The sequence below is a fragment of the Podarcis pityusensis genome (genome assembly GCF_964106645.2).
Source record: "Podarcis pityusensis genome assembly, chromosome: 2".
Taxonomy (NCBI): Eukaryota; Metazoa; Chordata; class Lepidosauria; order Squamata; family Lacertidae; genus Podarcis; species Podarcis pityusensis.
In genome coordinates, this window is record NC_138029.1 from 119445467 (window position 1) to 119457312 (window position 11846).

General features: G+C 46.1%; 1 protein-coding gene across 1 annotated transcript; it reads right to left on the minus strand.

Annotated features, from left to right (window-relative positions):
* Positions 1 to 1799: 1799 nt before the first annotated feature.
* On the minus strand, positions 1800 to 10748 carry LOC308465342 (uncharacterized protein; the record flags this gene model as incomplete). Its single annotated transcript, XM_080985221.1, has 5 exons — positions 10619 to 10748; positions 9039 to 9152; positions 6869 to 7600; positions 5350 to 5475; positions 1800 to 1816 (listed from the first exon to the last, which is right to left on the minus strand). Exons 2-5 carry the CDS (start codon positions 9070 to 9072, stop codon positions 1800 to 1802), a joined length of 909 nt encoding a protein of 302 aa, XP_080841347.1. The 5' UTR covers positions 9073 to 9152; positions 10619 to 10748.
* Between the last annotated feature and the right edge of the window lie 1098 nt (positions 10749 to 11846).

Consider the following 11846-nt stretch of genomic DNA (forward strand, 5'->3'; position numbering starts at 1 on the left):
GGGGCTTTCATCTTGTTCCACCTTGTGGCAGGTGGGAGTCCTGTCGCGACAGTCTTCAGTAAAGACCAAGCCTACTGGCTGCTGTTTTACTCTGGTATTCTTGGCTGCTGTCCTTGTTTTTTGTCCAAGGGAGCCCTCAGATTTCTCCGTTAACACTCCCAACCCCGTCCCCCTTCCCATTTGTGGAAAAGCTTCGTTTATGCCTTTCTGGAGTCTTTTGAAGGCACAGGAGCAAAGAGAGAGATGTGGAAAGTGGCAACCTTAATTTATGCAGCATAAGGAAATGATTGCATTACTAGTGAATAATAATAATAATAATAATAATAATAATAATAATATATTAATTATTTATACCCTGCCCATCTGGCTGGGCTTCCCCAGCCACCCTGGGCAGCATCCAAAAAAATATTAAAATACTGTAATACATCAAACATTAAAAGCTTCCCTAAATAAGGTCCCCAACACAGGAAACAAGAAGCTGTTGTAGGTTGGGGGGAGATCATGGAGGGATGCTTACCTGCGGAGTGATTAACCTACCTGGATCTCTCAGTGCACGGAGCGCATCTCTCCAATGAGCCTAATAATTTGGTTAGGGGAAGAGCTCTTGCGGGAGTCCTGCTTTCCCCAGCACGCGGAATTATTTGCCTTAATCTTGCATTTCCCTCCCTGCGGCCGCCTTCAGCATCTCTGCCAAAGCAAGAAGAAACTCACGTGGAACACTTTGCATTTTTTTCCCTTTCAGATCTGCGGAAGAGGAAAGGGGCACATTCCCCCTCTCTCTCCCCCCCTCCCCAAATCTCCTCCTCTTTGCAATCTTCTGCTCTAGGAATGTGGGCTCAGATGCTGTTGCTGCTGTTAACCATTGAAGAGGAAACAGGGAGGGAGCTGCCTCTTTTTGGCCTCCTTCAGAGATAGAGCAGGAAAGGCGGGTGATCTCAGGTGTGTGTAAAATAGCTGAATGCCTCTCCTTGCTTATAGAAAGCTAGCTTGCCAGGGAACAGGGGAAAACAAAACCTTTCTCCCCTGGTCCCTGGAATTTAAATTTGTGGCAACTGTGGAACGGGCAAATTCCATGCTAGGGGTTATTAGGAACCTAAGAATAACTCTACAGTCCATGAGGCAGACGGAGGCAGCCACTTCAGGCCATAGCTGTCCACTTTTCCCTTTTCTTGCGAGGAATCCTATTCGGAATAAGGGAATTTCCCTTAAAAAAAGGGAAAAGTTGACAGCTATGCTTCAGGCAGTGGATGCAAATACTAATACAGTGGTACCTCGGGTTAAATACTTAATTCGTTCTGGAAGTCCATTCCTAACCTGAAACTGTTCTTAACCTGAAGCACCACTTTAGCTAATGGGGCCTTCTGCTGCCGCTGTGCCGCTGCTGCACGATTTCTGTTCTCATCCTGAAGCAAAGATCTTAACCCGAGGTAATCTTTCTGGGTTAGCGGAGTCTGTAACCTGAAGCGTATGTAACCCGAGGTACCACTGTACTAACACTAATCATTTATTTATTGTACCCCATCCATCTGACTGGGTTGTCCCAGCCATTCTGCACCTGGGTCATTCTTAGGTTCTTAATAACCCCTAGCATAGGATTTGCCCTCTTGGCAGTTGCCACAAATTCCAGGGGAAAAGGTTCTGTCCTCATCTGTTCCCTGACATGCTGGCTTTCTATAAGCCAGGATTTGCTGCTCCTTTCATGGAGAAGCATTCAGCTATCTCCCACAGGCTCCCTAAGTCTGCTCCTCTCCCAAGCAACCTGAGATTTCTTCGCCTTATCTGCCTGTGCTCCGCCCTCTTCATCCCTTTGCAGATTCTGAGAGATCAAGGGGGAGGGGAGCTGGTCAGAGCAGGAGGGCGAGACCCCCTAACTTAGTCACCAGCCTGACTCATCTCTGCCTCCTCTCTGCCACAAAATACTTTTAACACCATACAGCTTCCTTCACCCATTAATACCTTGGTTCATGGGGGGCACTTTTCCTCAGTTACCCACTCTCTATGCCAGGGGTCCTTAAACTTTTTCAACAGGGGGCCGGTGCGCTGTCCCTCAGACACTGTTGTGGGCCGGACTATATTTTTTTGGCAAGTCCAAAAAAATGAATTCCCCCCTGTCTTAACCTGACCATACGCCCTCTCTCTTCTCAAATCCATCCCTATCTTCTCAAATCAAGCCCCATCTCTTCACCTGACCCGTAGCCCTATCTCTCTCTCCCTCCCTCCCTCTTTTTATCCTCCCTCTCAAAGTTCTGCTCCTCCCCCTTCTGTGACTTTGTAGCCAATCGGTTAGAGGCTCCTTCACTCTGCCAGAATTTCAGGGAGACTGCGCCAGCAGACTCTGGCCTGGCTCTGCTGTCCGTCACACCTGTCCTTAAGTCGAGGGGTGTCTGGGTTCCTTGACAGTGTGTGGCCAGTTCCTTGTTGGAGCTCGGAGAGCTATCTAACCACCTAGGGTCTTTGTACTAATTTTAGCCAATGCATTCAAATGGAGAAGGGAGGGGAGCTTTGAGTTGAACAAATCCTTTAATTCCAGTATTTCTATTGTTCTACTGTCTCTTCCTAGAGGGTTTCCCAAAAAGGGACGCGGGTGGCGCTGTGGTCTAAACCACAGAGCCTAAGACTTGCCGATTAGAAGGTCGGCGGTTCGAATCCCCGCAATGGGGTGAGCTCCCGTTGCTCGGTCCCTGCTCCTGCCAACCTAGCAGTTCGAAAGCACGTCAGAGTGCAAGTAGATAAATAGGTACCACTCCAGCGGGAAGGTAAATGGCGTTTCCGTGCGCTGCTCTGGTTCGCCAGAAGCGGCTTAGTCATGCTGGCCACATGACCCGGAAGCTGTACGCCGGCTCCCTTGGCCAGTAAAGTGAGATGAGCACCGCAACACCAGAGTTGGTCACGACTGGACCTAATGGTCAGGGGTCCCTTTACCTTAGAGAGTTTCCTGCTTTTTTCCCTTTACCTTAGAGAGTTTCCCATTGTTGCTGAAGGCATGAAGGTGGCGCCTGCCGGTGCTTCAGAAACTTCAGCTGCTGCAGAATCTGGCAGTCAGGTTGCTCACCGGAGCAAGACTGTGTGAGCATATTACACTGATCCTGGTCCAACCACACTGGAAACCAATTAGTTTCTGAGCCCAATTCAAAGTGCTGGTTTGGACCTATAAAGCCTTAACAGCTCAGGATCACAATACCTCAAATATTGCCCCAGGCTGGATATCACCCTCTAAGATACTTCTTCATGTGCCTCTTCCATGTGTGGAGGGTGACAAAACAAGACTGGGACTTTTCTACAGTGGCTCCGTTTGTGGAAAGCTCTCCACAGCGAGCTTTGGCTGGCAACTTCATTATGCGCCTTTAGGTCCCGAGCGAAAACATTCTTCTTCAACCAGGACTTTGGCTGAATAAAGGGCGGTGATAAATGAAATATACAAATGTCTGTAGTAAGAAAAAACACATCTTTGTGGGGAGAAGCTCTCCTGCACAAAACTGCTGCATTAAAAATAAAATTTGCTATTGCATGTACAGAAAGTGGGGAAGGAGAAGGAAGGGACCAGCGGCCTTTTATGCGAGTGATTCCAAATCCTTGCATGACTTGCAGGCCACACAAATATATTTTTTTAAAGTTGACTGCCCTTTGGGGCAAATCTGGTACATCACAAAACATGTATTTCACAAATTAGTTTTCCAAAATGGTGTGTTTCCGGGCTTAGAGCAGCACACATGATGTGGAAATTCATGAAGGAGTTCCTGACCAGAGATCCAAATAAAACCAGGTAACGGAATCAAAAGATATTTATTGTGCACACCGAGGATTTATTATCCGCTTCTCACAGGATTTTTTTTCCACAAACAAAAATATAGCTGGGACTGACTGCTGAGACCATATAACACCGGTCCTGAAAGACCTACATTGACTCCCACAATTCCAAGTGTTAGTGCTGACCTTTAAAGCCCTAAATGGCCTCAGCCCAGTAACCTGAAGGAGCGTCTCCACCCCCATCGGTCCTCCTCCAAAGCCTTCTGGTGGTTCCCTCACTGCAAAAAGTGAGGATACAGGGAACCCTGCAGAGTGGCGCCCGTCCTATGGAACATCCTCCCTTCAGGTGTCAAGGAAATAATAAATTGATGTTTTATTGTGTTTTTAATATTCTGTTGGGAGCCGCCCAGAGTGGCTGGGGAGGCCCAGCCAGATGAGTGGGGTATAAGTAATAAATTTATTATTATTATTATTATTATTATTATTATTATTATTTGTACTACTACTACTACTATAGGATTCTGCGGCAGTAACCAATCAGCTTCTAACATGTTAAGGCATGAGAAATACTACTTTCTTGTTACTCACTTTTGCCTATACAGTCCATCTATCTGTACGTAACTGTATCTGCAAAGGCCTACAAACGGTATATGTTTATTGTTTGTTGTTTGAACCATTATGGTCATATGACATATATACATAAATATGGCATTAAAATACAGTATCAGTCTATATTACACACACACAAGTAAGTTTTTAGATGTCATTCCCAATTAAATCTTTACAGTCCACCATGTTCTCCTCAATGAACATTCTCAATTTTTGGGCAGCAACTTTGTCACAGATTTCTCAAACAAGACAACATATATGTGACTTTCAGTTGATCATCCGCATCAGGTATCTTACATAACAAATCAAGGATAACCTTGGTTCAGAATAGAGAGAGCATATTGGTAGAGGTCTACTGCTTAGTTAAGGCATACACAAAGATGCTGTTCTGCGATAATTTTTTATAGCGTCCCTCTAAATATTCTGAGCACATAGTCTGAAAACAAAAGTCAGAAATGCTTGCCTAAATGAACAGATTGGTAAATCAGAGGGGAAATTCTCAAGTTCGTGTCTTATTTTAATTAAATACCAATGTGGGGCAGTGTTCAAAATTAGCCAGGCGCCAGACACAGTTTGCACCTGGCTACTGGCGACTTATCACTAGACAGATGGATATACATACTCCCAAAACTGTTTTACTGAGCCTGAACTTTTGCGACAGTAAAGTATTTGGTCCTTAAGCTGCTTCCTTGCTGTACTGGAAAAGCCCTCGTGCATGGATGAAGGTGAAGAATTGCACATCGTCAAAGAGTGAGCTACTAACTCCCTACTAGGAAACACTGGTCTGCGAGTGCTCCAGTTGGAGAACAGCTTTTACCACTGTAACGGAAGCTCTTTCCACACATCAGCTTTCATAGGGTTAGTCTCCTGAATGAGTTATCCGGTGTCGAGAAAGGTGATGACTGCGGCGGTAGCTCTTTCCACACTGCAAACATTTATATGGTTTGTCCCCTGTGTGAATTCTCCTATGTGCATGAAGGGTGCTAGAGTCACTGAAGCTTTTTCTACATTCCAAGCATTTATACGGTTTGCCCCCTGTGTGAGTTCTTTGATGCAAAGTAAGGAGGCTACCGTGACCAAACCTCTTTCCACACTCCAGGCGTTCATGCGGTTTGTTCCCTGTACGAGGTGTCCGATGTCATTTAAGGTGAGAATTGCACTTGAAGCTTTCACCACACTCAATGCACTTATAAGGCTTCTCCCCTGTGTGAATTCTATGGTGCATGTTAAGGGACCTGCTGTGACGGAAGCTCTTTCCACACTCCATGCAATTATAAAGTTTCTCCCCTGTGAGTTCTTTGATGTTTAGTAAAGGTACTATAGTCACTGAAGCTCTTTCCACACTCCATGCATTTATAAGGTTTTTCACCTGTATGAAGTCGTCGATGCACATTAAGGGAGGCACTCTGATTGAAGCTCTTTCCACACTCCATGCATTTATATGGTTTTTCCCCTGTGTGAGTTCTTTGATGTTTAGTAAGGGTACTACTGTCAAAGAAACTCTTTCCACATTCCCAGCATTTATAAGGTTTCTCCCCTGTATGAGTTCTTTGATGCAAAGTAAGGTAGCCACTGTAACTGAATCTCTTTCCACACTCCATGCATTCATAAGGTTTCTCCCCTATATGAGTTATCTGATGCACATTAAGGTGGCCACTCTTTCTGAAGCTCTTTCCACACTCCATGCATTCATAAGGTTTCTCCCCTGTATGAGTTCTCTGATGCACATTAAGGTAGTCACTCTTTCTGAAGCTCTTTCCACACTCCATGCATTCATAAGGTTTCTCCCCTGTATGAGTTCTCTGATGCACATTAAGGTGGCCACTGTATCTGAAGCTCTTTCCACACTCCAGGCATTTATATGGTTTTTCCCCTGTATGAGTTTGTCGATGCACATTAAGGTTGACACTGTTTCTGAATCTCTTTCCACACTCCATGCATTCATAAGGTTTCTCCCCTGTATGAGTTCTTTGATGTTTAGTAAGGTAGCCACTGCAGCTGAAGCTCTTTCCACACTCCAGGCATTTATATGGATTTATATGGTTTTCCTGTGTGTGAATTATATGATGCCTTTTAACAGACTTGCTGCAACTGAAGCTCTTTCCACACTCCATGCATTTATAAGGTTTCTCCCCTGTATGAGTTCTTTGATGCACATTAAGGTGGCCACTGTATCTGAATCTATTTCCACACTCCAGGCATTTATATGGTTTTTCCCCTGTATGAGTTCGTCGATGCACATTAAGGGAGGCAGTCTGACTGAAGCTCTTTCCACACTCCAGGCATTTATATGGTTTTTGCCCTGTATGAGTTATTTGATGTCTAATAAGGATGCTTCTGGCACTGAAGCTCTTTCCACACTCCATGCATTCATAAGGTTTCTCCCCTGTATGAGTTATTTGATGCTCATTAAGGGAGGAACTCCGACTGAAAGTCTTTCCACACTCCATGCATTTATAAGGTTTCTCCCCTGTATGAGTTCTTTGATGCACATTAAGGGAGGAACTCCGACTGAAAGTCTTTCCACACTCCATGCATTTATAAGGCTTCTCCCCTGTATGAGTTCTTTGATGCTCATTAAGGTGGCTACTGTTTCTGAAGCTCTTTCCACACTCCATGTATTCATAAGGTTTCTCCCCTATATGAGTTCTTTGATGCTCATTAAGGGAGGAACTCCGACTGAAAGTCTTTCCACACTCCATGCATTCATAAGGTTTCTCCCCTGTATGAGTTCTTTGATGCTCATTAAGGGAGGAACTCCGACTGAAAGTCTTTCCACACTCCATGCATTTATAAGGCTTCTCCCCTGTATGAGTTCTTTGATGCTCATTAAGGTGGCTACTGTTTCTGAAGCTCTTTCCACACTCCAGGCATTTATATGGTTTTTCCCCTGTGTGAGTTTTTTGATGTCTAATAAGGATGCTTCTGGCACTGAAGCTCTTTCCACACACCATGCATTCATAAGGTTTTTCACCTGAGTGTACGCTTTGATGTCTAGCAAGGGCTGTGCGACTACAGAATCTCTTTCTGCACACAGTACATTCATGTTTTTTCTCCACCCTGTTAAGTTGATTTTCATCTTCTTGGGAAACACTGTGTTCATCCCTTGGCTTCACTGTTTCTCTCCTCTCTTGTTTGTTGGCTCCATCTTGAACCCCCAACTTCCTTTCCTTCTCTTGCACCTCACCTCTTTCTGGCCAGACTTCTGATGGCTCCTCCTCATCCAGGACCCCCCAAACATCTCCTGATGGAATAAAAATTTTAAAATAAAGGTTGATACAGCTGTTTCCTTATCAAAACTCAAGGCCTGGCACTATGTAAAGGCGTTTTACATGAAAACAATGATGTGATACCTGGTTTTAATAAAATATCACCATTTAATCAAGGGTTATTTGTATCAGAAAAGTCCTGGTGAGCAGTCCCTAAGATTAACCAAGCCATAAATAAAACAATTTAAACCAGCAGGCAATAACATCAACAGAGCCTGCCTGCCTATGGGCCTGTGTGGGGCGACTGCCTCAGGTGTCACCCCCAAAGGGGCGTCAATGCTCAGCTTTGCTGCTAGTCTCCCCGGCCTCCAGGGGCGAAGTGGAATGGGCAGCAAAGCTTTGTGAGTCCTCTCCCCTCCAGCCAAGTCCCGAAAAGGATCCTCCCCTAAAAAGGGCAAGTCCACAAGAGGGCAGACATTCCACCATTCAGCTTTGTCAGGATCTGAAAAGGCTCTTTGCCAGTGAATGGGGGGAGGCGTCTGCACCCCTTGGAGGTCTCGTGGGCACCACCCCACCCAACTTGCAGGGGTACGCTCCTTATGGATTTTGAGCCCCCATTTTGGGGCAGAACTGAGGCCACCCCTGAGCATTGATAATACAGCACTGCAACTCAGAGAAGCTTGAAAAGTCTAGATCTGCAGAGCTTGTTGAAAAACCAACATGAATAATAACAATAGTAGCATTTATTTTATTTATATCCCAACCGTCTGGCTGGGTTTTCGAAGCCTCTCTGGGTGGCTTGCAGCATATATAAAAATGCAATCAAACCTCAAATATTAAGAAACAGAAGATTCTATATATGCAACAAACAAACCAATACATCAATAGAAACCAATAACAATAACAAGATACTCAAGTATTCTACAAATTAGGATCCCCCACACAGAAGATTTTTAGCATGCTTTTTCTACCATTCTCCATGCTAGATTGCCACAATGCATTATACTTCAGGCTGCTTTAGAAGACCATTCAGAAACTACAGAGTGATGACCGGTGCAAGATGCTCTGAGCACATAAAACCTTTTCTGGGTTCCTGTCTTCAAGTCAAGGTGCTGATTTTGACTTATGTAGCTCAATGGCTGCTTCTCATGAATCCACCTAGAGCCTGCACTCATCATCAGAGGTCCTTCTCACAGTGCCCTCTCCAACTGAGGTGCAAAGAGAGGCAATACGGAATGCGTCTTTCAGTGCTGGCTCGCCACCTAAAGAATGCTCTCCCCCAGGGAGGCAACCCAGAAGCCATCACTGGCTAATTGTAGCAGAGAAGCAATAATATTTATTCTCAGCCAGGCTTCTGGCTTTTAACTTGGGAGAAAAACAAACACTGTGACCTCCTTTAGCGGAGCTGAAGGGAGGCACTCCGAGGAACCCATACCTATTATAACTATTAATGAAGGCGAAAAGGATCCTTACCCTGAGAGGCCACCATCTCATGAACCTCCACCATGACGTCCTTGTACAGAGCTCTCCGTAGGGCCCAGTTGTCGTCAGTGAAATGCAAGGACACCTGTCAAAGCTCACTGATCCCTGGAAGGACAGAACAATTCCCTTCCTTATAGACACTCCAAGGCAAGGTGTGGAAACCATCTCCCCTCAGCTCCCCCTCCGATGATTGATGGGGCAACTGGAGATTTTACCTTCAGTGTTTATTTGTTTTTTTAATAAGATGTGAAAATCTGGATAACTAAATTTAAGACTGGGGGAAATGAGTGATTTGTCCCACCCCATACTCCCTCCTTCCTCAAGTGTGTAAAGACCATACATGCTGCCCAAGAGGCAAAATGGGAAGTGGAGAGGGATAATTTTTTCAATGATGGCTTTATGCATACTGGTTTCTAAATTGGTTTGTGGGTTTTAGTTGTGTTCTAGCTCCCATTGGATCACTGTGCCACTTGAGAGACCTTTTGAATTAGCTGTTTAGAAATCTTGAACATAAGATAAAATTACTACAGCTGCAGATGGCCAGTTATATCCCCAGGGGCCTACCTTTTTTAATGATATATGTTTAGTACGTACATTTTGCAGAGGAAAAGTTTTTTCTCATGGTTTAATTTGCAGTGGACCTATGGCCTTCGATACAATAAAATGCTAAAGAGTCTTAACTGAGGAGGATCCTCTCCTGCTATAGAGTCTGCAGCTCCTTCTGCACTCTATGGGGCGCTACCTTTGAAGGTGACCCGGAAACTAGATCAAATCCAGAATGCAGCAGCTAGACTGGTAACTGGGAGCAGCAGCCAACTAAGACCTGAAAGACCTACATTAGCTCCCAGTATGTTTCCGAGCAAAATTCAAAGTGTTGGTGCTGACCTTTAAAGCCCTAAATGGCCTCAGCCTGTATACCTGAAGGAGCATCTCCACCCCATCGCTCAGTCCTGACACTGAGGCCCAGCTCCAAGGGCCTTCTGGCGGTTCCCTCCCTGCGAGGTTACAGGGAACCAGGCAGAGGGCCTTCTCGGTAGTAGCACCCGCCCTGTGGAAAGCCCTCCCATCAGATGTCAAGGAAATAAACAACTATCTGACTTTAAGAAGACATCTGAGGGCAGCCCGGTTGAGGAAAGCTTTGAATGTTTCATCTTTTATAGTGCTTTTAATTTTCTGTTGAGAGCCGCCCAGAGTGGCTGGGGAAACGCAGCTAAATGGGCGGGGTATGAAGGAATAAAATAATAATTATTCCTCCTGCTCCTCTCTGGCTGGCAGGAGACTCTCCTGACTCCCTGTTTACTCCCTGCCATTCCTCCCCATTCCCTGCCCTGCGGCCTTTGCTGGGCGCTCCTTCTGCGTTCTCTGGACAGAGGAGCGGGAGAAAAGGCCGCAGGATGAGGCCAGAGGCCGGTCAAGGCCAGCGAGCGGCGTCGCTTCGGCCTCCCGCTTCCCCTCCCAGGAGAAGACGACCTTTCCCCGTCGCCCCTGAGTTCCCCCCAGGAGGGACGCGGCTCCCTCCCTCTCGCCCCCCGATTCCGCCCCTGGCTCGGCCCCCCCGACCCCCCAGTTACCCGCCTCCAGGGAGGACAGCATCAACCCGGGGAAGCGGAACAGGAAGCGGAAGCGCCTCCTCTCTCCCCAGTCTTCCCTTCCGCTCTAGGAATCGAAGCTCTGTCGCCGCAGTTAACCCTTGCGGAGCCGCGGGGTTGGAGCCTCTTGGCTGCTCCGGGCAGAGAGGGAGGAGGAGCGCCCGGCTGGTCTCCGGCTCTGAAGCAGGAAGGGGAGGCCCTGCAGGATCAGGCCAGCGACGCCCCCAGGACTGAATCCCTCCTCCGCAGGCGCTCCAAGCAAGATCCGAGTTCAAGAGCAGCTTTATCCTCACCTTTAGTATTCTACTTATTTATATCCCGCCTTTTTCCCAGACCAAGAGCCAAGGCGGCTTACAAAGGGGTTGCCATGGTTATAAATTCTAAAAGGCAGGCGGCATTAAGAGGCAAGGAACTGCAATTGTTTCAAAGATCCTGGTTGAAATCAGAATTAGGAAAAAAAATTAAAGATGCGCATATTTTGTGAAATCAGCTGAGAAGAGAGGTCCAGAGGCTGTAAAAAGATGAGTGCTTTAAATATTTTCAAATGACAGAATACCTGACAGAATCTTGAGTTTGGATTGGCTATTTTGGATCAAACTCAGTCCTTTCCAAGTGTGCCTCTAAAATGGTGCATGCACACAGGGAAACAAACCCCCACGAGGGACCTTGGTTTCCTGGCTTAGAATAGCACACACGATGTGAAAATTCATGAAGGAGGTCCTGACCGGAGATCAAAATAAAACTAGGTAACGGAATAAAAAAAATATTTATTGTGCACACAGGTAGGGCTCGTGTCACATGATTTTTTCCCCACGCACCAAAATATAGTTGGGACTGGCCACTGAGACCACATAACACCTGTCCTGAAAGACCTACATTGGCATCGGATGACAATCAACCAAAGACCCGGTTAAAGAGGAACGTTTTTGCCTGAATTCAAGCTCGTCCAGTTGAAGTTGAAGGTCAGAAGATTCAGGGCAAGACAAAAAGAAGGTCTTGTTCACACAGCACATTATTAAACGATGGAACTCTCTTCCACAAGAGGCAGTGACGGCCACAAACTTGGATGGTGTTAAAATACAATTGGAAAAGATTCATATAGAGGAGACGGCTATCAATGGCTGCCTGCCACAACAGCTACCATGCATTCCATCTCCACTGCAGTGATGCTTCTTGGTCCAACTTGCTGGGAACTCCTTCTCTCAATTCC